Source organism: Sus scrofa, chromosome 4 (genome assembly GCF_054392235.1).
Source record: "Sus scrofa isolate SSC_HxYL_T2T_F1_AM1 chromosome 4, Sscrofa_HxYL_maternal_Yorkshire_Landrace_v2.0, whole genome shotgun sequence".
NCBI classification, from domain to species: domain Eukaryota; kingdom Metazoa; phylum Chordata; class Mammalia; order Artiodactyla; family Suidae; genus Sus; species Sus scrofa.
In genome coordinates, this window is record NC_139386.1 from 116517529 (window position 1) to 116543421 (window position 25893).

Sequence of the window (25893 nt, forward strand, 5' to 3'; positions counted from 1 at the left end):
CCTTATCTGTATAAAGGAATAATATTATTATCTAGTTCACAGGGTTATGATGAGAATGAAGTGAGTTTGTTGAAACATGTAGTATGTGCTGCATCCATGTTTTGGTTTCATGTCCACCCAACGTGGACCACATTACCTTCTGTGGAATTTTGACCAAAGCAACCCAGACATAGATGCCTAGATAAGTAGATGGCCACTTCATTTTATGTGTCCTCATATGTATTTATAAGGTGTGACATGTACCCGTTCCAGGCCTGCACTGTCCTAGGATCCTGGCCTTCCATCTGACCTTTGTCCTTGGCTCTTTGGCTAGTCCAGGCAGCCCTAGACACAACTCTATTCAGCAGGCATTACCCTGTCAGGAAGCGGGCTCAGCTGAACCAGAGCCTGGAATGCTGCTCCAGTCCTGAACCCTCCAGATCTTCTCTCCAAACTTCCCTCACTTGCCCTCTGTCTTCTGTTAAATTAATTAAATAAGGAGGCCATTAGCCTGGGGTGGTTCTAGTCCCTTAGCAGCCTTTGTAAGCAAGCCAAAACCTAAGCCTGTACGTGTCTCAAGTTTAAGAAACCAAAATCTAAGGACAACCAGTCATGACCAGCCAACTAGGGTTCCCCAAATAAGCCAACCCCTTAAACTATACCTCATCAAATAATATCTTTGCTTTGCTGCCACCTCATTTCTATAAACACCTCTCCCTACCCCCACCCCAACCCCCATCACCCCCAGCTGCTGTCAATGGAATGCACCTAACCATTTCTGTTTTGGTGCTGCTGAATTCAAATCAACTTCTGCTCAAATAAGCTCTTAAAATTTGTGATATGCTGTAGTTTATCTTTTAACACTTCTCAGCTTCCCATCACTGCAATTTTGCTTCAAGGAAGAATTCACCAAGCAAGTCTTTTAAGATTCCCAAACCTGACCACATGCCAGAATCACTTGGTGTGTTTGTTGCAAGTATAGATTCCCAGACTGGTCCCAACCCTGCTGAGTTAGAGTCTCCAGAGGTGGTACCAGGAAATCTATATTAGTGAGTTCCCCAGTGGATATGGATGCACCTAGCCTCACTCCTGTTCATTCACTTGTACTTAGGAATGAATGTGAACTAAACTCGGCCCTCCTCTGTGTGTGCTCTGTGATCCAACAAATTCCACTCTTCAAGATCTATGTCTTTGGCTTATTTCCTTTTCAAGTGTGGATGGTCTAAGGAGTATCTCTTATCAGGGACACCATCTTTCACAGAAGGAAAAGCAGCCACAGAAAAGGAAGTTCGCTGCTCCCTCCCAGGGTACCTCAAGCCGAATTCCATGCTCCAGTTCCCTCTGGGCAGAGTTTTATCCTTGTTCCCAGCTACAGACATTCTTGGCTCCACAGCTATGTTCTGGGGAGAAAACAGTTATGTGTGTGTTACACAAACCCCATTCGTACTATCTTTTAATAAAGTTACTGGCACTCAAAGGGCAAACTTTTTTGCATATCACAGATTTATATTATATATCATTGCCTTATCTGTCCAAGAAGCAGCAGCAGCAGAAGCTGTTAGTGTGAATAATTACAGTGTGAACAGGGGCTACAGCCAACAAGAGTTAGATCATCCTCCCCCTAAAAGATGCATGTGTGTCCATCTGCCATAATTTGAGGCTCTGGCCCTGGTTGTCCCTCCATCTGAAGCCTTTGCTCATTCAAAAGAATGACCGCCACCCTTCCAGCAAAAGGCCAGCAGCTCTGCTTTCCCAAACGCTCACACACAAGTCTCATGACTCGATGCTCTGGCTTGGTGGAGTCTGCAAGCGGCTCAGCTTCCTCTTAACTTGAGATGACGGTGTTTGTTACTGCAGGTGGCGCTGGCAGCTGCTGCTAACCAACCTGGGCAGAAGTCCTGGTGGAGGTTTGCCTTGGTTGAGCACTGTCTCTGTGCGGTGGCTTGATTTCAACTTGTCCGGGAGTGGACGTTTTCAGCTCTTGAATGTCTGGAGGGCTCCCTGGCAAGTACTGGGGTTGATAAAACACTTATGAAGTGGGTGTGCTGAAGTGTGTGTAAACGCCGAAAGAATTTCTGATAAGTAGAAACTTAACATTTCCAGAGTGCTGGCTCACTCTGACAGCCTTCCAGAGGACTTTCCTGGATTCATTTCTCTACCGAGTGCTCTCTGCAGCAGATCTTGAGTTCCTATACAGGTGAGGACACACTTGACCTTGCCCTCAAGACGTGGAGTCAGAGTGGTTCTTCTGAAGGCCAAAGCATGTCCCATCCTAGAGGCGTTTGGTATTCTAATAGCTTTTTCCCATCTCTAATCACACTAACAATTGAAAAACCTTTGCAAAAATGTGGGAAGAATTTTTTCAAAGCAAAGAAAAAAAATTGCCTTTGAACCATACAATTTCCATTGAAACTACTCACTAGTCAAGTCTTTGTTTTTATCCGTGGTTCACTATGTCATTCTGCATTTCTCTTCCCTCTGTAAATCACTGAAAAGGCAAGGATGGGAAGAAGACACAAAATCCATTAAATATGCAGACACTTTCTTAAATTAAAAAGCCCTCAAACGTCTCTGAGATGTAAATTAGCATTTTTGTTTGAAATGCCATTTACTAGCGCTTTGCAGCAAGTAACCAGAACGTTAAGACAATGTGAACTGTTAAAGGCCAAGAAGAAATTGACCAAGGTTCTAACTGATCAGGGTTGTCTCTCTCCTGCTTCATGAGATGAATCCTCCCAAGAATCTCTTTGAGCTCAGACTACTGACCCAGGACAGAGAATGGGCCTCTCCATCCCCAGGCCTTTTATTCATTGAGCTGACTGTGGGCCTGTCATTGTCAACAATTTTATCTCCCTTAATCTTCAAAACATCTTATGAGGGGTTGTTCCAATGTACAGATGAGGAAACCAATGCTTAGATCGAATTGCAGCAACTTGCCTAAGGGTAAGAAATGCAGCAGGATTTAAACCCAGACCTGTCCCTCAAAAAAATCCACTTGTGCTTCTGAAAAGCTTCAGGATAATCCAAGAGTCAAGCAAGACAAAAAGTCTTAGACCAACAAGATTCCCAAGGCTTCTCTTAACAGATCTGGAGGCTCCATGTCAGCCAGGGACCTACTCTGATGAGTCCTATGTACAGAGAGGAGAAATGCTGATGCTGGACAGCAATTTAGAATCTCTCCCTTAATATGGTGAATGCCATATGCCATAGGGGACCTCAAATACTCTTTTTGAGAGTTTTGCATGATTTCTACAAGGATCAATTTTTTTTTTTTTTCTTTTTAGAACCACACCTGTGGCATATGGAAGTTCTCCAGCTACCGGTCAAGTCAGAGCTGAGCTGCTGGCCTACACCACAGCCACAGCAACACCAGATAAGAGCCGCATCTGCAACCTACACCACAGCTCACGGCAATGCCGGATCCTTAACCCACTAAGCAAGGCCAGGGATTGAACCCACATCCTCATGGTCACTAGTCAGGTTTACTCCTGCTGAACCACAATGGGAACTCCAAGGATCTGCTTAAAGAGAGGGTCAGATCTCAGGTTGATGACTGAAGCTTGCTAATGAAGGGAGACGCAACCGAGACAACCCAGAGGGACAGAGGAAGTGGAGAACAGTGACCTCGAGCAGTGCTTCTCAGACTTGGAGAGTAAGAATCACCTGGAAACTGATAGAAATACGGAGGCCCAGGTCTTACCCATTTCCACAGGCCTCGACCTCGACATCCTTTATTAGCTTCCAAGGAATTCTGATACACACCAAAGTTTGAGAACTACCACCTAAGCAGATATCCCCAAAGTTGCATATGCATGGGAATTACCTGGGATTCAGTAAATCCCGGTGGGGCCCGAGATTGTGCATTTTGAACAAGCTTTCTGGTGATGGTGATGAGTAGCAGGCACCACCAGAAACATTTTTTAAAACACATTTTAAACATTTTTAAAATGTTTTCAGGAGTTCCCGTCGTGGCGCAGTGGTTAACGAATCCGACTAGGAACCATGAGGTTGCGGGTTCGGTCCCTGCCCTTGCTCAGTGGGTTAAGGATCCGGCGTTGTCATGAGCTGTGGTGTAGGTCGCAGACGCGGCTCGGATCCTGCATTGCTGTGGCTCTGGCGTAGGCTGGCAGCTATAGCTCCGATTCGACCCCTAGCCTGGGAACCTCCATATGCCGTGAGAGCGGCCCACGAAATAGCAAAAAGACCAAAAAAAAATAATAATAATAAAATAAAATAAAATGTTTTCAACAAATTTTTAAGAAGCACTGCAAGAGTTCCTGCTGTGGTGGAGTGGGTTAAATATCTGGCCTGCCACCGCCGCCGTGGCTGAGATTCAATCCCTGGCCCAGGAACTTCCATATGCCACAGATGAGGCCAATAAAAATAAAATTAAAATTAAAAAGCATTGCAACTTTTTTGTTGTTGTTGTTTTTTGTTTGTTTGTTTGTTTTTTTAGGGCTACACCCATGGCACATGGAAGTTCCCAGGCTAGGAGTCAAATCGGAGCTACAGCTGCTGGCCTACACCACAGCTCACAGCAATGCCAGATCCTTAACTCACGGAGCAAGGCCAGGGATTGAACCCACAACCTTATGGTAACTAGTCAGATTTGTTTCCGCTGTGCCATGACAGGAGCTCTGCAACTTTTTCTTTAACAAAATCTTAAGGAAGGCTGGTATATAACCCACCTCTCCTCATCTCCTAAGGCCCCTACTATCACTCCTCTGTGGCTCAGGGAAAACACTGATTAAAAAGGGCTGTCTTTTTATTTTTAATTAATTTTTATTTTATACTGGAGTATAACTGATTTACAGTGTTATAAGAAAACAATTAGTAATTTTAAAACTATCCACAGAGAAACCTCAGGCACAGATTGCTTTACTGGTGCATTCTACTGATATTTAAAGAAGAAATAATACCAATGATTCACAAACTCTTTCCAAAAAATAGAAAAAAGGAAAACTTCCCAACTGATTTTATGAAGCCAGTATGACCCTGAAACAAAACCCAGAAAACTCTGCAAAAGCTTTTGTTATACAGATGGATATTTTGACTTACTTAAAACATCTGCTAAATTCCAAATTTCTGTAAAATCTATTGTGCCTATGATAAACTTTCCTATATCACTCCTTGTCATTTTTAATTATTTTTTATTTTGTATTTATTGTCTTTTTAGGCCACACCTGAGGCATATGGAGGTTCCCAGGCTAGGAGATGAATCAGAGCTGTAGCCGCTGGCCTTCCCCACAGCCACAGCAATGTGGGACCAGAGCCACGTCTGCAACCCACACCACAGCTCACGGCAACGCCGGATCCCCAACCCAATGAGCAAGGCCAGGGATCGAATCCGCATCCTCATGGTTCTAGTCGGGTTCATTAACCACTGAACCACAATGGGAACTCCTCCCTCCTTGTCATTTTTATGGATTCTATTAATGAAAGGAAAAGGCATGTAGAATAAAGGCAGAAATGGTTGTGACAATGCCAAAAAAAAAAAAAAAAAAAAAAAAAAACCCAACCAAACAAACAAAAAAACAAACAGCCATAATACTGGAAATTCTTGACTTCACAAATGCACACTCAGGTACATTCATGTAAATGACCAGGACTTGTGGTCATTAGTACACTGAGGTTTTTTAAAAGTAATTTATTTGTAATTTATAAGTTTCCCCACAGTCTGTTTTTAATAAGCCAGGTCTGTTTCCCTGAAGTCACGGAAAATAAACTCTTTAAAATTTAATAGGGATGATTCTTATTTCAGACCTGCAGGTGGGGCAAGAATTAGAAAGCCTGTGTCCTGCTGTACTCCCAGAAGCAATGGACTGGGAGAGGACATAGAGACCAGGCAGTGAAGAGACCCCAGACCGAGCCCCTGCCAGTGAAAGGAGGTGCTGGAGGGGAGCTGGCCAGGCTGGGAGGCTGGAGGGGTTGACTGGTAGGAAGGCTTCATTTCCACTCACACCCTCTGTGGTCAGACACGTCTGACTGTGTGTGTGTGGGGCGGGGGGGGGGGGTGGGTGGGTGTGTGTGTGTCCTGCCTGTACTTTGAGGTTGATGATATACCCTGGGGGTTCTCCCAAGGCCGCAGATTAAGCAGGCCTCCTGGAAGAGTGTGACAAAGATTCCCCATGAAGCAGCATATGTTACTTACTGGGTCAGCAGCTCCGTGTGATCAACTCTGCAGCCTGTAACGCCACCGGGCGCCAAGAACAGTCTAGATGGGATCAGCCCTGAGCACCCCTGAGCGGCAGTGAGGGTTGTCTTTATTCCAGCTGCCCGTTCTGTACCCTTTTCCTCTGTGGGCCACATCCACCCATGCAGACTGGAAGCAGACATCCTAGCTCTCTGCAGATTCCAACACCCGACTCCTTCAAGTGTGGTCAGACCAGCAGCATCAGTGTCATCTGGACCTTGTTAGAAGTACAAAGTCTCAGACCTTTCCTACACCCACCAGCTTAGAATCTGGTTTTAACAAGGCCTCAGGTGATCTGTAGGCACAATAAGGTTCAGGAAGATCTGCTCTAAAGCAGCAGTGCTGGTGACACTTTAGAATAACCTAAAGAGCATCGAAGAAAAAAAAAAAATCTTCATCCCCAGACTTTCCAGCCCAACTAAATCAGACTATCTGGGGGTAGAGCCCAGCCATCAATTACTTCTAGGCTCTCAAAGTGACTCAATGTACAGAGGGCTGGGAACCACTCTCAAAGGAAGAATGAAGCAGCTGCCTCTCTGAAAAATATTTACATTTCCCTGTGGGACCCTGGAAGACCGAAAAGATTTCAGAATCCAAAGGAATTCATCTCCGCTGGTGGAGTCTGAGGGGAGACATTCTAACAGGGGAGAAAATGCTGTAGGAGAGGAGAGCATGCACCCCTCGCATCACAGACAGAAACCATTTGCCTTTCTAATTAACTGAAGAGTCAGCTTTGATCTCAACTTCATTAAGTCACCCTAGAGAACAACAACGAAAATTCCTTTCTATTGAATCCATGAGAAAAATGGCTTACCCATTCCAAGTGTACTTCCAGAGCAGGTTACTGTAATAAATAAAAACACAAGCATTAAAATATATTAAAATATATAGCTCCCGTCGTGGCTCAGTGGTAAGAAACCCGACTAGTGTCCAAGAGGACTTGGGATTGATCCCTGGCCCTGCTCAGTGGGTTAAGGATCTGGCATTGCTGTGAACTGCAGGGTAGTTTGCACACATAGCTCGGATCTGATGTTGCTGTGAACTGTAGTGTAGGTCACAGAAGTGGCTTGGATCTGGTGTGGCTGTGGCTGTGGTGTAGGCTGGCAGCTGCAGCTCTGCTTCGACCCCTAGCCTGGGAACTTCCATATGCCATGGATGCGGCCCTAAAAAGACAAAAAATATGTGTATATATTGATGTGTCTGATATGGTGAAGATACAATTTAAGAAAGAACAATAGGAAAGTAAGCCAAAGAATGATTAAGCTTGGGTGATAAGAGAAGGAAATACCTGCTAACAGTATGAACTTGGATAAGTCACTTTAGTTTTCTGACCTTCGGTTTAACTGTAAAGGAGTAAGAATGAGAATGGCAACCTCAGGGAGTTGTTATAAAGATCAACTGGATTAATGCATGTAAAGCCCTTAGCATAATGTCTGGGACAGAACACTCAACAAATGCTAGTAATTATTATCATCTATAGTATCGCCCTAATTATAAGATCAAGGCATTACTGATATGGGGGGGGACACCAAAGCACACACACACCAAAAAACCCCCTAAACTTCCCCCAAATGTATGGTTTTCACCAGGGAGACAAAGTAAATGTAAATTCCCTAACTTGAGTCTAGACACCCAACCTTTACTAAAGTGAGATGGCTACAGGCTTGAGAGGGCATTCCCCCCTGCCTCAAACGGTATTAAAGTTCCAACTAAGAAATCATCAGAGGAATGACTCTCTAAGGGTTGAATTGTGAATATGAAGGAGAAAGAACTTCCATCACTCACTTGCTGTATGATTATAGACAAACACATAAACTCTTTTATTTTAAAAAATATATAATTATATACTTATAGATTTTAATAAGTATATATTTATATCTTTAATATATAATTTTATGACATAATTTTTAAAAATATGAGACCACAGTTATACGCAAGGTACTGAGAGGCTAAGTGACTACCATTTAGCAGAAATAACACATTCAACTCACAGGAACATGATGTGGTAAAGGCAAGGGTGATGTAGAGTCACAACCGAGGGAGAGAGAAGATAAGCTCAGCCTAGGAGAACAGGAGAAGACTTCACAGAGGGGAACCTGGGGCTGGTGGAGTTCCCTCGGTTGCCGCAGGGTGGAATTCCAGGCAAAGAAAGGCATGCTGCCTTACTCAGAAGCATGTGGTCTGGCATGTGTGGCTAGGGCAGCTGTGTGTGAAGGATTCCATGTGACTAGACTGGAAAGGGGTCTTCTCAAGAGGGATATCGTGGAACGAGCCTAGACTCTCACTTTTTTTTTTTTTTGTCCTTTGTCTTTATAGGGCCATACCCTTGGGATATGAAGGGTCCCAGGCTAAGGGGTCTAATAGGAGCTGTTGCTGCTGGCCTGTGCCAGAGCCACAGCAACGCCAGATCTGAGTTGCGTCTGCAACCTATGCCACAGCTCATGGCAACGCTGGATTCTTAACCCACTGAGCGAAGCCAGGGATCGAACCTACAACCTCATGGTTCCTAGTCAGATTCGTTTCCGCCATGCCATGACAGGAACTCCGACTTGTACTTTCCAATACAGTAGCTACTCTCCACATGAAGCTATGAGCATTCCAAATGTGGCTAGTCCGAACTGAGATGCTCTGTGTTAAATAAATGCACACTAGGAGTTCCCGGTCATGGCACATTGGAAACAAATCTGACTAGGAACCATGAGGACGCAGGTTCAATCCCTGGACTCAGTGGGTTAAGGATCCAGTGTTGCTGTGAGCTGTGGTGTAGGTTGCAGATGTGGCTCAGATCTGGCATTGCTGTGGCTGTGGTGTAGGCCACAGCTATAGCTCCTATTCGACCCCTAGCCTGGGAACCTCCATATGCTGCAGGTGCGGCCCTAAAAAGACAAAAAATTTAAAAAAAATCTTTCTAGATTTTGAAGACGTAGTGTGGAAAAAAAATTTTTTTTATATTGATTACAAGTAGAATATTTTGGCTCTATTGAATTAACTAAAATATGCTACTCAATTAATTTTACCTATTTTTTTATCCTTTTTAACATGGCTACTAGAACATTTAAAATTTTCAGACTTGCATGAGATTTTCATCGGATAGTGCAGGTGTAGGAAGACAGACTGGGAACAGACTGTAAGGGACTTTAAATGTCACACTCAGAGGATTGAGGTTTATCCTATGGGATAGTAGAAAACTTTTGAGGATTTTGTCATTGACCCAAAGACAACCGGGTCAACGTCCTGGAATGACAACTCTGGCAATAGTATGAAGACTGGCAAGAGGGCAGGAAGCCAGGACGGGTGTAGTAGTAGAGGGGAGAAGTAGTGAGACCATGAACTACTCAAGAAGCTAAAGAAATAAAGAGAAGAAGTTGGATTTACACACCATGATGGAGTGAGTAGGACAGGGCTTGGAGTCTAAGGAGACTCCTTAGATATGGAGGGTGAGGGAGAGGGAAGTTGACTCCAGGGTTTTCAGCTTGCACACTTGGAAACAAGGATGATGGGAGGTCAGACATTGCAGAGGGTCAGAACTTCCTTTTGGTGCTGAGGAGTTGAAATGCCTGGGGCATATCTCCAAGTAGATAGAACAATGTTTGAATATGGATTTAGATGTTAGAAGAGAATGATTATGGGTAGAGATTTGGGGAACCTCTTTCTCCTTTACAAATCGGTGATAAGAAAATCTGTTGAACTTACTGCATAGAGTTATTTTGAGTATTCAGTGAAATAGTGAATGTGAAAACACTCGGTAAATTTCGAAACCTTATGCAAATATAATGATGCATTGTTATTGAGTGGCAGGCTCTTCTTCCAAGAGCTTGTTCTCACCCAACCACCCATTCCCATCCTTTCCTGTCCTGTTCCTATGCTTTGGGCCAGCTTGTCCTCTGGACGTGATAATGAAAAAGCAAGGAATCAGAGCATGACATCCAAGCACAGCGAGAACACCCCCGGAAGAGGAACTGGCCTGGTTCTCTCACCAGGAGCCATCTTGAACCTGCTTGTCACCTCCACATAACTGGAAATTTTAGATTCTGGGTATTAGGAAAGGTTTCTGAGCCAATATTGATTCCCCTTTCTGTGTTCACCTGCAGAGTCCTAGGGCTTCATCATCATCTCTCTCTCTTTTTTTTTTTTAGAAATATATGAAAAATACATGACTATGCCCTGGGCAAGGTAGCAGAAGGTGCTGGAATACAGAGCAGGAGAATTGCTGATGTTTCTCTGCCAGCTCTGGTGAGATGGCAGGTGCTGACAGTCGTGTTTTGTGATCAGAGACTGTCTGCCTACTCGTATTTCCAAACCAAGCTTATGATTTACAAATTTGTTTTTTTCTCATTTTCCCCTTCGCCCTCAGTCATAAATCCGAATCTGTGCAAATAAAGGTTTGTGTCTCTTAATTCAAACATCCCAGGCTGTCATTATTTCTCATACCATGTTAAAAACCTATCCTGAAATCTCAAAGCAGAAAATCATTTTAAATCCGCTTTACTGTTTAAACAGCAAGCACTGGGTCCTTTTTCTGAAGGAGAAGAGCAGGAGAGGGATGGCAGGAGTGTCTTTGAATCAAATAATAATAAAGTATTACAATTCCAAAGAAGCTTGGGGTCCCTGGCAGCCCATATTTCTCCATGCCGGCAGGATGTCATGCCATCTCTGACCTTCCTACATGGCAAATATGTGTCACTGCTCCGAGTCTCAATTCACAGATTGAGTTGAGGGCTAGCTTGAAATAAAGAGTTATAACTTGCTCTACCTGAATATATTTTTTTGGGACAGAAAGTAAGCTTCAGTCCTGTCTCAGCAACTGGTGAGACCATCACGGTATAGACATCCCCGCAGGGGATCTCGGCGACATCACAGAAACTGAGGCCAGCACTTGGGGCACACGTGAAAATGCCTTTGGAGCCATAGAGGTCAGTGCTGTAATTGGCAGAGCCCCTGGCAGCCTGCCAGTAGATCCGGATGCCATTAGGACCCAGCCTGTATAATTTCACCCCCAAAGGGCAGCAGGCACCTGAAGGATAAAACAAGCAAACACATCACTTTTCCACCGTCACACAAACCTGGCCTTTGTTACTATGAGGAAACAATATAAGTAGCCTACTCTAAATAATAAATGATGAGAGCTGGATGTGAGGAGGTATTTAAGATCTTTCTGTGGTTTCTGTGATTAGAAATCCATGTGCGAGGCTGACATGGGGCAGGAGTTTGTTGCTTTTTCTTTTTCTTTTTTTCTTTTTTACAGCCTCCCTTGGGGCATATAGAAGTTTCCAGGCTAGGGGTGGAATCGGAGTTACAGCGGCCGACCTACACCACAGCCACAGCAGATTGGACCTGCCACCTCATGGATACTAGTTGGGTTTGTAACCCACTGAGCCATGGTGGGACCTCCCAGAGCAGGCGTTTTTAGTTAAGAACCCTAGTGAGTCCAGAGGTCTGTCTTTAGCAGGTATATATGGTCTATGACTCAAATTTTATGAGACAAATGCACAGAATCTTTGTCAAGATCCGTCGTAATGCCCTATTTCATATGATTTTAGTAGGATTTAATTTCAATATAATTAACTGCATTCAGCTTGCATGAAGAGACCTATTTTGCTGAGCTGAGCAGCATGATGCCCGCTGCTGGTCCACACTTCATCCGTGCCAGCTGATTAGGTACTTTTCCTTTTGCCTTTTCTGAAAACCTTGAGCAGGCCACACCTTGGGTGTCCAATGGTGGATTCCTCAGTAACTAAAATAAAGATGCTATCATATAATAATTTAAAAAATTCAGTTATAGGCATTCTCTTGTAGCTCAGTGGGTTTAAGGATCTGGTGTTGCCACTGCTGTGGCTGGGGTTGCTGCTGTGGCGTGATTCCATCCCTGGACCGGGAACTTTCTGATACCACGAGTATGGCCACACACACACACACACACACACACACACACACACACACATTCAGTTATAGACAATCAGCCTCCTTTGATTTATTCCTTTAAAAAAAAGGAGTTCCCGGATGGCTCAACAGATTAAAGATCTGGCATCGTCCCTGCTGTGGCTCTGGTTACTGTTGTGGTACGTGTTCTAGGAAGTCCTGCATGCGGCAGGTACAGCACCCTCCCCCCAAAAAAAGGTTATTTTGGGTGTAAAGATAAGCAATGGGCCATATTTCCAGAACTGGACATCAAGGTGAGAACTCAGCAAGTTCTAGTGGAAGACAATGGGCCAAAAGAAAGTATAAACCAGCTTACGTATGGGTCGCACATTCTGAATGCTTTCCCATTGTGGCTATTCCTATTTCTCTGACCAACGAGGAAACAGAACCAGGGAAGATAAGGCAACACAGCTTAGGAAGCCATGTCTTTAGACTCCTAGTTGAAGGTTCACTCTACCATACCGGGGATACCAAAATTATGTTTCAACTCTTCCATCCCATGCCCCGGGGGCAGATACAACTAATTCTTTCCCATTAAGCCTGAGAGACATTCTCAGGAGTTTTGTTTTGTTTTGTTTTGTTTTGTGGGGGAACAGTGCTCCAAGCAGCCACTTTAATGGACTAGAATCACACCAGAGATGGGCCAATCCCGTCCCACTGCCTACCTACCCCCTGTATTCCCTAATGGTTTGGTCTTTGTGAAGAACAAGATGGAATACTTTCCATAGACAGTGCTCTTTTAGCCTGTTGAAATAAGAAACCATAGAAGGGGCTGGAGTGGTTTAGAAGAGAGAGCTGGTAGCATAATAATGAGAAAAAGAAAAAAAAAAAAAACCTCAGGCCAATTAGAATGTGTGATCTAAATGCTTTCTGAAAACTCTGCCGGCCTGAGTTACTCGGAGCTGCCAGTAGCTGCGTCATATAAACACCTATCCTTCTTTCAGAAAAAATATCCCTGAACCTTGTTACTAAGGGAGTTAATTCACCAACTACCAACACTGGCTTCGGGAACTAGGAGGTTCTCAGTTGAGGAAAACTATAAACATTTTAGAAAGGCAGCTGAAGTTACCATGCAATACTTGGTGAGAAGCAAAACATTTGTCAATGAGATATGGAAGCACTGGTGCCTGGATCTGTAATAGTCAACGTCCTTATCATGACTTTAGAGCTAGAGTTTAGAATTCACTCACCAGAGGAGTAACTTTGGTAGGTGCAGTCTGCAGTCAACCCAGTGGCACTAATTGCTTTTAATGCCACTGTGTAATTGATGCCACATGTGATGCATCCCAGGAGGCAGTGGTTTTGATGGGTGTGACACTTAGACTGCCCGGTGTGTGACTCCAAAACCGTCACATAGGTTTGGGCCCCAGTCCCAATGGTCCAGCTCACGTTGATTACTGATTGGGTGACCTGAGTGACAGTCAGACTGGCTGGACAGCATGGCACTTAAATGTGGAAAGAGAAAAAATGGGGGATTTATTTCCATTGAGGGTTATATGTGAGAAATAAACAAGTATGGTATTTTGCCTGTGTTTCATTCAATACCCTAAATTTCTCAAATTTTCAACTGTTCTTCATAACAATAAATGGAATAGAACCTTTAAAATTGTGAATCACTATATTGCAACTTATACAACATTGTACATTAACTAAGCTTCAATAAAAAAATAAATCCAGGGAGTTCCTGTTGTGGCTCAGTGGGTTAAGAACCCAACTAGTATCCATGAAGATGCAGGTTTGATCCCTGGTCTCACTCAGTGTGTTAAGGATCTGGCATAGGTCACAGACATGGCTCGTATCTGGTGTTGTTATGGCTGTGCTGCAGCTGCAGCTCTGATCAACCCCTAGCCTGGAACTTCTATATGCCATGGGTGCAGCCCTAAAAAGAAAAAAAGAAGAGAAAAAACAAAACAACCCCCCAAAGAAAACAATAAATAAATAAATACATTTTAAAAAATTTTTAATTTCTTTTTGAGGAGTCACCCTTGTGACTCCATAGATCTGGTGTTGCCATGACCTGTTGTGTAGGTTGCAGATGCAGCTCGGATCCTGCGTTGCTGTGGCTGTGGTATAGGTTGGCGGCTACAGCTCCAGTTGGACCCCTAGCCTTGGAGCCTCCATATGCCGTGGGTGCTGCCCTAAAAACCAAAAAGACAAAAAAATACATACATATTCCAGTTGCAAATTTCAAAGCAATAGTTGCCTTCACATCTTCTCCCAATACATTTTATCGCATTTGTAATGAGATGTATTTTGCCTTTCTCATGCATTTCATAGTACATAGTCAATATAAAAGCTCAGAATACTCCTAGCCACCTAAGAGTATCACAACCAATTATCCAGGGACCCATTAGACAGGATATAGACGATCTGGATTCTTCCTGCATATTTGGCATTGTCTCTGCCTGCCGCTTTAGATGTTCCCACTTATCTAGCCCAAAGGGCCATCTATCACTGTATAGAAAAGAAAATAATGTCCAAGGCTTTAAGTAATTTGCTAAATATCATTCATACACAATGCTCTGAAGCAATAACCGTTTTCTCTATCAAGCTCTTCTCTGCACCAGGCGCAAAGCTAAATGCTTTGCAGCATTAATAACTTACTATTCACAACCACCCAATGAAGCCATTATCCCCTTCTACCAATTGGAAGACTGAAACTTAGAAAGAACTTTTTTCAGGAGGGAAATATTTGAAAGGGCAGAACCAAAGAAATAAATATTGAACTAGCTCATTTGGTCACTGGTTATTCGTTTTGGTGGACTGTGTCATGGGGGATGACGAATTCAAATAAATGCTTTTGCAGAGCCAATGCATTCTTCCTTTGAGGCTGGTGTATGAATATATTAGAGCCTTCAGATGATATTTTTACAGAACCTGCATTGAAAAATTTCTTTTAAGGAGTTCCCGTTGTGGCTCAGCGGTAACAAACCCCACTAGTATCCATGAGGATGCGGGTTCGATCTCTGGCCTTGCTCAGTGGGTTAAGGATCCCACGTTGCTGTGAGCTGTGGTGTAGGTTGCAGACGCAGCTTGGATCCAGCATTGCTCTGGCTGTGCTGTGGGTGGCAGCTGCAGCTCTGATTTGACCCCTAGCCTGGGAACTTCCATATGATGCAGGCTGAGCCCTAAAAGAAAAAAAAAAAAACAAAATAAAAGTTTTTTCTTTCAAGACTGGGGCTCTCTGAAAGCCCTCTGAGTTTAAAGTATTTCTCTCACACTTGGGGTAAATCAAATAAGAAAGTTCATGTCCTACAGACCCCACTGAGGCTGAGGGTCAGGCTGTGGCTGCTACCTACCTGTTTCTAGCGGCACAGTGTAGCTGGGCAGGCTCCGTCCAGCCCGTGTTTCAGCCACAGCGGTGACGGAGAACACGGAGCCGCAGGGCAAGCCCCCGAGGGCACAGGACTCCCTGGAGCTGCTGCACTGGTACTGCCCTTTCTCTCCCTGGGCCGTTACCGTGTAGGTGGCGTCGTCATTAGTGGGTCGCCAGCGCACATGAATCATGGAGAAGGCATCCTTCGAAATGTTTGTGATTTCAGGACTGCAAGGAGCTAAGAGATTTTAGATTACGAACTGAAACAGAGAGAACAATAGCGCACACGCCACGTGGTCTAAAACTGATTTTTCCTCCCATTCTTTCCTGATTGATCGTCACCCCTCAGCATGCAGAAGTTCCTGAGCCAATGATCAAACCCAAGCCATGGCAATGACAACGCCATGTCCTTAACGGCTAGGCCACCAGGGAACTCCAAGGTAATTACTTTCTACCGAACCATGCATCTAGACTAAACTCATAGAGCCTCTGCGGGGAGACCGTGCCGGCCTTGACATACGGTTATCATGCTCCCATAGAGTCAGACGAGGTGGAAAATGTTAGGGAGCCTTTTGAACTTCAAAAGTAAAAGTAATTAAGTCAAATATTTGTGGTTTTAACTTTCATGGTATGCACACAGGCAGGCAAGGTAGGAGGATGAGAACAGCTGAAACAATCACTGGCAAAACCTTCCACCCTCCCCGTGGTCTCCCCTTCTGCTTCGTTTTTGCCCTCTTTCCCTCGCCCGCCTTCTCTTCTGCTTCCCCTCAGTAAGACTCAGGGTCCCCACCAACTCAGGTTGGTGGCGGTTAGCCTTTTCACCATTCTTGCAAATGTCCCTCCCGAAGGACAGAGGTGGGGTGAGCCTTCCGGTCATCAGTGAATGAAATCATCTCTGTGTGGTACCTGTGGTTATAAATCGGGAAGCACACGACGTATTGCTGCCCCGGACCTCGCTGAAGGAGTACACTGTGATGTTGTACTTGGTGTCACACTCCAGAGCAGAAAGCGTGCAAGCCGGAGCAGTGTCATTGCACTCAACCACGCTGAACCCATCGACAGCCTTGGTTTCGTAGAGTTCAGCCCCACGGACAGGAGACCAGACGATCTCTACTCTGTCGCTGGACACCAGCACCGGGTTAATGTCACTAGGACAACAGGGAGCTGACAGCAGGAGCAGAGAGAATGGAGGTCAGTACAGGAGCTGGGCGTTTGAGTCCTGATGTCCCGGTGCCCAGAGCCTCTGGGCAACCCTCCTGGTCCCTGCAAGGATCTCCTCTAGGTCCGTCCAACTCCAATCTTGGCCACATGGATAGAGGGTGACTTCTCTGTGCATGGCATTCAAGGTTATCACAAGCTGTTCAGTCGACACGTTCGGCTGCCTGTCCCCCCACCCCCTGCCACACCACATCCCTCAATTCCCCACACCCCATGCACCTTTATTTCCCTGTGCCTCAAAGACTCTGTCCCCTCTGCTGGAATGCCGCTCCCTTCTTCTGCCTGTCTAACTGCTACATCCCATCCATCTTCCCAGACGCTAAACTAGATAAAACTAGGGGGCTGCAGGACGGGAGGAAGCACTGTAGGAGATTTTAGATGGGGCCCTACATTGTCTCACGAACAAATTCTGACAAATGCCTAACTCACGAGGGGTATCTCTGGAAGGCTCTTGCCCCACCTGCATTCCATCCATCCTTAAAGGTCCTGTTCAAGGCCACTCCCTCTGGACGGCCCTCCTCTGCTCTTGAGACCTTATTGCTAGCCTCTTACTCCAAATTCCAAAGGCACCCGTGGTTTGATTCCCTCATCCTGGTAAAAAGGTATTGTAATCCAGCTAACATTGTTATTTATATAATTATAGTATTCTTGTTTGTAAATAGAGTTAATTTTAAGTCACTCACTCCTTTCCTTCTTAAAAAAAGGGAGGGTCTCCCATAAGCCAGTCATACTATGATGAGCTTCAGGATAAAGAGATAAATAAAACACAACCCCTGCCCTGTAGAAGACCCAAGCCCAGTGCAGGAGAATAATTGTGCCAGTAATAAGGATGCTAAAAATAAAACTATGGGCGTGGCGCTTTTCTCACACCCAAAGACCTTTTCATATTCATGTTCTTAATTATTCTTTGTCCCAGTTTGCAGTGGAGAATACGAAGGAACTTAGCCAGGGAGACATCAACATGCCCATTTTACAAATGAGTTGCGGTCAAGTTAGGACTTGAACCCAGGCATCTTACGCCAAAGCCCTCTATACCCTGTAGCACCTCTGCCGTGGTAGCTCGGTTTTCTGGGCTTGGGGAAAGCGGGAACTCTGAGACGTAAGGATTGCATCTCCTTCAGCATCCAGCACAGGGCCCGACACGGACTACGTCTTGGGGGAGGGTTTGATTTTTCAGAGCAGCGTTGATCAACATTATTTCTCCTCTTTTCACTCCTCAGCCTTGCATTCTTATTAAGCTCGAGTCCATGAAACCCAAATGCCCCAGTCTGGAAAGATGTGAAAGCAGAGATTCACGTTCCATCCCTGGCCTGTGGATGGCTCCCAGGTGGTCTGTGGAGGCATCAGGTGCAACTCACCTGTGGTATAGTTGAACACATCGCCCAAAGGACTCTGCCCTGCCTTGTTATAGGCAAACACACTAATAAAATAAGTGAAGCCACACTCAGATAAGAAATTGCACTGGGTGAGGGAGGTGTTGCAGTGTACTTCCAAGCCATCATCACTCTTCACAAAGGCCACATAGTAATCACCCAGAACCACGGTGGACCAAGCCACAGACAGGTGGCCAGGGGGATCTTCTTGGATAGTCACTCGTCCGGGTGCACAAGCAACTAGGAAATGATAAAGAAGACACAGCTGAGTTCCGCAAGAGATTTTTTTCTTCTCTGCATCTTTGCACAGTAGCTCTTCATTAAACATTAGTTCTCCTCCCCAGACACAGATATTTCTAAATTGAGGTCTAAAACTCCACATATGTGCATTTTATCTCTTTGATAAGAATGAAGGTTGGAAGCTATCTAAACACATAATTCTTTTTTTTTTTTTTTTTTTTTTTTGTCTTTTTGTCTTTTTGCCATTTCTTAGGTCGCTCCTGCGGCATATGGAGGTTCCCAGGCTAGGGGTCCAATCGGAGCTGTAGCTGCCGGCCTACACCAGAGCCACAGCAACGCGGGATCTGAGCTGTGTCTGCGACCTACACCACAGCTCACGGCAACGCTGGATCCTTAACCCACTGAGCAAGGCCAGGGATGGAACCCACAACCTCATGGTTCCTAGTCGGATTCGTTAACCACCGAGCCACAATGGGAACTCCTAAACACATATTCTAAGCTATAGACAGTTCATCTCTATCTTTTTAAAAAAGTAGCTCCCACCAAGCCTAGGTCTGTGAAACACGACATAAATAAGAGGCCACTATCTGTACTGCATGGCTAGAGCTATAACTCAAAGTAGATATTAGTATATTTACAACTTTACCAATGAAAAAGAAAATAAATTAGTGAAGTATCTGAAATAGGAACCAGGCCTCCTAATTTTCAAAGAAGTATTTTTTTTCAACGCATAAGATCTAATCTCACTATCAACATCATTCAAACTCGTCAGAATGTCCAGATCAATGCTTTTAGATGAGGTTTTCATTCTCACTTCTTCTAGAGTGTTCTGGAACACTGCATCTGCATTATTTGTTTCCCTAATGGCAGTCACTTTGGCTTACCAACCCCGCGATGATCTCACTCTTGTTTACTTACCAGTTTTCAGTGTCACTGCTGAAGTTGATTTGCTAGACCCAGCATCATTACTTGCTAGAACTGAAATCAGGTACTCAGTTCCACAGTGGAGGGAGGAGATGGTGCAGGAACTGAAAGTTGTACTACAGCTCAGCTTGGAAGAGTCACTTAAAGCCACCACAGTATAGTTGAAAGCTCCCTCTGTCGGTGCCCATGAAACAGATGCCTTCAGAGCCCCACTATCAAAAGAGACTTGAATGTTGGCAGGAGCACGAGGACCTACATTTTGGAGAAACAATTAAGATTTTACAGTAGCTTCTGGAGTTCCCATTGGGGCTCAGCAGAAATGAACCCGACTAGAAGCCACGAGAATGTGGGTTTGATCCCTGGCCTAGCTCAGTGGGTTAGGGATCCGGCATTGCCGTTAGCTGTGGTATAGTTTTCAGAAGCAGCTCAGATCCCGTGGTGCTGTGGCTGTGGTAGGCAGCTGCAACTCCAATTCGACCCCTAGCCTGGGAACTCCCATACGCTCCAAGTGCGGCCCTAAAAAAAAGAAAAGAAAATAAAAGAAAAAAATTGCAGTAACCTCGAGAACCCAAGAAAGATTTGGCCTAACAAGACTGCAGAACTTGGAGGATCAGGCACTCTGATAAATGGGATAATTACAAGTGTACCACACATAAAATTGGGTTTAAGGTATCTGAGAACTGGTAACACATCTGCCACTAACTATGCAAACTCATAACTAGTTATATGACGTTGGCCATGTTATTTAATCTTTTTGTTATTTATTTTTTTTCTCATCTATAAAATAGATCTAATAAGGTCAGTCCCTAGCCCATATAGGTGGCACACATATTTTATTTTTTTATTTTATTTTATTTTTTGGTCTTTTAAGGGCCATGGCATACGGAGGTTCCCAGGCCAGGGGTCGAATTGGAGCTACAGCTGCCAGCCAACACCACAGCCACAGCAATGCAGGATCCGAGCCACGTCTCTAACCTACACCACAGTTCACGGCAATGCCAGATCCTTAACCCACTGAGCGAGGCCAGGGATCGAACCTGCAACCTCATTGTTCCCAGATGGATTCCTTAACCATTGAGCCACCATGTGAACTCCATATTTTAAATGAATGAATGCGTGAATGCACAATTTGATAAGTGATTGAAATAATTAAATGAGATTATGAAAGTGAAGGGCTAAAAGGGCCATGTAGGTATGTTATTAAGTGGTAGGGCACATATTCTATAAAGTTAAACAGATGAGCTTCAACAGCATCCATTCTTTACTTTTGACACACGCTAAGACTTGTAAGAGCTTTTAGTCACAGTCGTTTCTAGAAAAGCAGACTTTCTTTCCATTCTAACTCAAAGGGAAGGAAGGAGAGTATCAAGTGTGATGCTCATACAGGAAGATAGTCTTTTCAGTGTCTCCAAAACAAGTTTCTCTACATTCTTAGGACTATGCCTTCCTTTCCTCAGGGTTATCCTCTTGAAGAAGCTTGAGGAGTGTTCTCGTGGGCCGAGAAGGAGAGAGGTTGGCCTCAGTTCTCTGGAAACTGTGCTGTAATAAGGACTACCTCACAGGCATTAGAGAACTTTAAGACAACCTGTGAGCAGAGACCAGCACCTTCTGGACAACAGGGGCTCAACTCATCTTCTGCAAGGCACACACCTGCCATGTTTCTCCTGCAGGCCATCTCGACAGGCCCCTTCCTATGCTGCACAGCCAACTTATCTGCAGAGGCAGGTATGCTCTGGGGTAAAGCTGGGCCCAAGGATGGTAGGGTGGTATGCAGTGTTTTAGAACAACCTCATTTTCCCACACGGGGCATGGAAGAATTAGGAAAAGTGAGTAGAGTAGTGTGAGGTTGTTATAGGTTGAACTGAGTCCCCTCACAAAATTCATATGCCAAAGTCCTAACCCTCAGTGGTCCAGAATATGTTCTCATTTGGAAATAGGATCATAGCAGATAGTTAGTTAAGATGAAATCATGAGGGTGGGTCCTAAGACAATATGACTGATATCCCTATAAGAAGAGAAAATGTAGACACAGACATACACATATAGGGAGAATGCCATGTGAATATGAAGACTGGTATCGACAAGCCAAGGAGAGAGGCCTGGAACAGATCCTGCCTTCACAGCCCTCAGAAGGAACCAAGCCTGCCAACATCTTGATCTCAGACTTCCAGCCTCCAGGACTGTGTGCCAATAGACTTCTGTTGTTTAAGGCAGCTAGTTTGTGGTACATTGTTGTGGTAGCCCTAGCAAGCTAATATAGAGGCTAAATCCAATATCTCTACAACTTTTTAAACAAAGAGAAACAAATGAAGACGAAGGCTTTAAAACAAAAAACAAAAAAAAATGACCCAGTCACCTCTAGGAGATGGCTCTCCCTGTTCCTCAGCTTGACAGAGATGCTCCTCTCAGTGCCACCCTGTGCCCGCACATCCTTCATTAATGCACTTGTGACATGGAACTATGACCATTGATTTATGCGTCAGCTTCTCCTGGGACCAGTCAATTCTTTGAGTGTAGGAATCCTTATTTGATTTTGTATCTCCATCAGCTAACTATGTCCAGCATATAGTAGGCCTTCAATAACTGTTTGTGGAATGAAAGAATGAGGCCCAGGGAGACTGGCTTGTCACAGACATCCTGACTCACAAGGCCCGTCACTGATCACTTTAGAGCCACTTTGCTATCATTTCTTCCTAGAGAAACATCAGGAAAGGCAAACCCTTCTCTCTCCCCTACATTTCTGCCTTGGTCTGTAGACAATGGGGCTTCCACCCCCCTTCAAACTGAGGGGCGGATGGAGAGAACATCTCTTGTTTCCTTCCACCCTTTCCTTGGTCCTTCCCTAGAGATGACACAGCTAATCTGGTTGATGAGCCCAACATCCATAGGCTTTACTGCCTCAAGAGAAGGAAAAAACAATCTCCTTCTCTTTCTCCCCCATCTCATTGTTTTGGCTCACTGCAGCAGCTGGGTTTGGGCTTCCAGCTATCTTGCAGCAGGATGCCCTGGTCAGGTACCCCTGTGATGGGAATGGTGGGAGCATGGAGCACACCATGCTCCAGCTTCTTAGCCTGCAGCTGGAGGAGAGGCAATGGGAAGGCCCATGCTGACCTCACGCCTAAGTTGAGGCCTTTGGGAAACATATCTGGAATACTGATTCCCACCACCGCATAAAAAGTCCCTAACAGGAACTTTGTTTTCTCTGCTGCTGCTGTGTCTCTAGAACAATACCAGCTCAAAGTTGGTAAATACTCATTAAACGGCTGCTGAATAAATTCTTGTTTTTGTCTATACTCTTGGTCTGACCCTAGGAAGGGATAAGAGGGGACTGATAACCCTAATAAGAATTATCTCCTGCTATGGGCTATTGAACATGTATGTTGAAAATAAGCTGGGTATCAGAGGAGAGGTGCCACGCTCTGTGTACTTTGAGCAGCATTTCTCCATACAAGCAGTAAGCATTTAAACTACTGAGGAAGAGAGTTCCCATCGTGATGCAGTGGTTAACAAATCTGACTAGGAACCATGAGGTTTCGGGTTCAGTCCTTGGCCTCGCTCAGTGGGTTAAGGATCTGGCGCTGCCGTGAGCTGTGGTGTAGGTCGCAGATGCGGCTTGGATCCTGTGTTGCTGTCCTGTGTAGGCCAGTGACTACGGCTCTGATTAGACCCCTAGCCTGGGAATCTCCATATGCCGCGGGAGCGGGCCTAGAAAAGGCAAAAAGACTAATAATAATAATAATAATAATAAACCACCAAGGAGGAATTGTCAAATCCCTATAAATAGGCTCATAATAAATTTATTTATTTATTTATTTATTTATTTTTTCATAATAAATTTAAATAGCTGCTGCCAGCCGCTCTGTACTTATCACTTAACACGGCTCTCGCTGGCGGCGATGCACAGCCCTCACTGATCAAAAAGGAGAATGGTCGGGGCTGGGCTGAGAAGTCCTTACTTGTTCTCTGATTGCAGGTGGAGTCATCCCCAGGGGTCCCGTTGGCGTTCCACGCATAGGCCTTTATGGTGTAGAGCGTCCCGGCGTCTAAGCTAGTGAACGTCAAGGAGGTGTTGGTAGTGTTCTCTTTCCAGACTCTTCCCAAACCATTAGCTCGCATGATGGACACAGAGAACCCCATCGCCATGTACACGGCCTCCCACTGCACAAGGATAGAGTCTGGACTTGGAGAGCTGACTTCTAGAATTGGTGCAGCCAGTACTACAAAGACAAAAGGATGTGCATTCACGTTAGGAAAGTGCCTTAGGGGATAATTCAAATTTAGGAACAGGTAATTGGAGGTTGATTATCCACAACCTATGGCGTTGCAATAGGATTCATGGCAGAGTTTCATTAAGTAATTGCTAATTAAATATGTATTGGGAATTCCCCTGTGGCAGCACGTTATGGATCCAATGTTGTCACTGCAGCGGCTCAGGTCACTGCTGCGATGTGGGTTGATTCCTGGCCCAGGAACTTCCACATGCTGTAGGCATAGCCCGCCCCCACCCCCAAAAAAAGAGTAGTCAGTACATCAGAAATTATCACAGCACTGTAAGTCAACTATACTTCAATAAAACTTAAAAAAGATGAATGAGAATGAAAAAATCTGTATTAGTTACAGATGATTCAGCAGAGGAATGGGAAACAGAGAAATTCTAATAGTAAGACATTCCTTCAGCTGGAGTTTGGTAAGAATGTCGATAAAACCTCCTTGTCATCATAATATAAGTCAATGGGGGAATGACAGTTTATACTATACTATTTTAATGTGCACACCATCTTTCAGAAACATGCCCAGGCACAATTTTATCAAATCAGTTTAAGCCGCACTGATGACAAACTTTAAATGGTTTTATTTCAAACAAGTCAAAGTGCAGCAAAATCACTTCTAAGTGTTCTTTATTCCGCATGGTCTTTAGAGGTAACTGAAGCTAAAAACAGAAATCCCTTTTTCAGAGATTTAAAAGCAGGGATGCTTTTAAAGATACCCAGAAATGAGTTTTATTTTCTAAGTCATCTTTTTTTTTTTTTTTTTTGTCTTTTTAGGGCCATGCCTGGGGCATATGGAAGTTCCCAAGCTAGGGGTAGAATCAGAGCTGCAGCCACCAGCCTACACCACAGCCACAGCAACGCAGGATCTGAGCCTATACCACAGCTCATGGCAAGGCCGGATCTTTAACTCACTGAATGAGGCCAGGGATCGAACCTGCGTCCTCATGGATACTAGTCAGATTCGTTTCCACTAAGCCATGACGGGAACTGCATATCTGAAATTTAAATACCACCTCCTCGACAGATATTTGAATTAAAAAAAAAAAATGTCACTTGGTGGCTTTCACTCCTGGGCCTTGAACCATAGGCACTCACGTGACACAAGTTTACATCATGCATTTGCTTCCTCAGTACAATTGATCCGGGTCACAAGCAATTGCTCAACAGAGGAGGAGCACAGAGCTACCTGTCTTTGCCTGTTTCGGAGGTGATGGCTGGCTTCTCCCAGCAGCACTGACGGATCTGACCGTGATTTGGTACAAGGTCGCAGCCTTCAGGCCTGTCACCGTGCCTGGGGAACCGGCCACCATGGTTTCAATGACAGTGTTCCCGTCTTCGGCCGTAAGGAGGTAACTGGTGGCACCTGGCACTGTAGCCCATTCCACGGTGATACTGTTGCTGATTTTTGAATAGGCCTGATCAATAGAGGGTATTTCAGGAGCTGCAAGAGATTTTGAAGGTGTACTTTAGCTAGAGTACCTGCAAGAATTACCTCTTGCATCATTTTACTTTTCCAACTCAATTCGCCTCATGCCATCCTTCAGACATAAACTTTGCCCTTCTTTTCCAGGTCCAGAAAAAAACAGAGAAAAGGAAAGACAAAAGCTGCTCTCCCAGAGAGAGCCAGAAAGCTCAAACCTCCCATTCACGAATGGGATTTCGAAGAGGTTTTCCCCAGCCGGCTCTGGGACAATGTGTGCTGTTCGTACTCTTAAAAGAATTAAACAAGAGTGGGGAGTGATTTGGGGACAGAACTCTCAGAGGAGGGCCAGAGTACATGAGGGGCTTCCTTGCAGAGGATTCGACTCCAGTTTGCGGATTCTGTGAATCCCCCAGCCACGTGGCCACCCATCTCCCGGCCCTGGCCCACCACCCTGTTCCACTGCCTGCAGCCTGCCCGTCCAGCCCCCACCTCTGCTGGGGCTGTGATTTCCATTCGTGCAATTCGCACACTTCCCAAGTTGGCATTTTTTTTTTTTTAATCTTTCTTTCTTTTTTTTTTAAGGGCCACATTTTTGGCATATGGAAGTCTCCCAAATGAGAAATGCAGCTGCTGGCCTACACCACAGCCACAGCAATGCCAGATCTGAGCAGCGTCTGCAAACTACACCAGAACTCAGAGCAACAGTGAATCCTTAACCCACTGAGCGAGACCAGGGATCCCGAACCTGCACCCTCATGGATACGAGGTGGGTTCTTAACCCGCTGAGCCACAGCGGGAACTCCCCAAGAGGCATTTGATCCAATGGAGGAAGAGGGAGAACAGAGTTCTTTGTTTTATAATTGTTCCAACCTACCGTTTTTAATATTATCAGAGTGCAACGATTTTAAGATTCTTCTCTATAAAGTAAAAAGAAATTTTATTCTTTCCTTCTCTATCAGAACATCTGCCCCAGCATAAGAACGAGATGCAGTGGTCCCTTCTCGCCTGGACCTGGCCATGGTTTTCCAGGAGGCGAT

General features: G+C 44.8%; 1 protein-coding gene across 4 annotated transcripts in view; it reads right to left on the reverse strand.

Annotated features, from left to right (window-relative positions):
- Window positions 1-1415: 1415 nt before the first annotated feature.
- Window positions 1416-25893, reverse strand: part of FNDC7 (fibronectin type III domain containing 7) — a 31709-nt gene continuing 7231 nt past the window's right edge. For 2 of the 4 annotated variants that reach the window (XM_021090107.2, XM_085023790.1), the window contains 10 exons: window positions 24620-24874; window positions 23119-23379; window positions 19157-19414; window positions 17984-18238; window positions 16314-16571; window positions 15391-15645; window positions 13282-13536; window positions 10926-11186; window positions 6987-7016; window positions 1416-2467 (listed from right to left, as the gene is read on the reverse strand). In XM_021090107.2, coding sequence (XP_020945766.2) covers window positions 2436-2467; window positions 6987-7016; window positions 10926-11186; window positions 13282-13536; window positions 15391-15645; window positions 16314-16571; window positions 17984-18238; window positions 19157-19414; window positions 23119-23379; window positions 24620-24874 — 2120 coding nt within the window. In that variant the 3' untranslated portion in view covers window positions 1416-2435. Of the gene's footprint in view, window positions 2468-6986; window positions 7017-10925; window positions 11187-13281; window positions 13537-15390; window positions 15646-16313; window positions 16572-17983; window positions 18239-19156; window positions 19415-23118; window positions 23380-24619; window positions 24904-25893 lie in introns of all 4 variants that reach the window. The other 2 variants (XM_085023792.1, XM_085023791.1) reach the window with 2 other exon arrangements.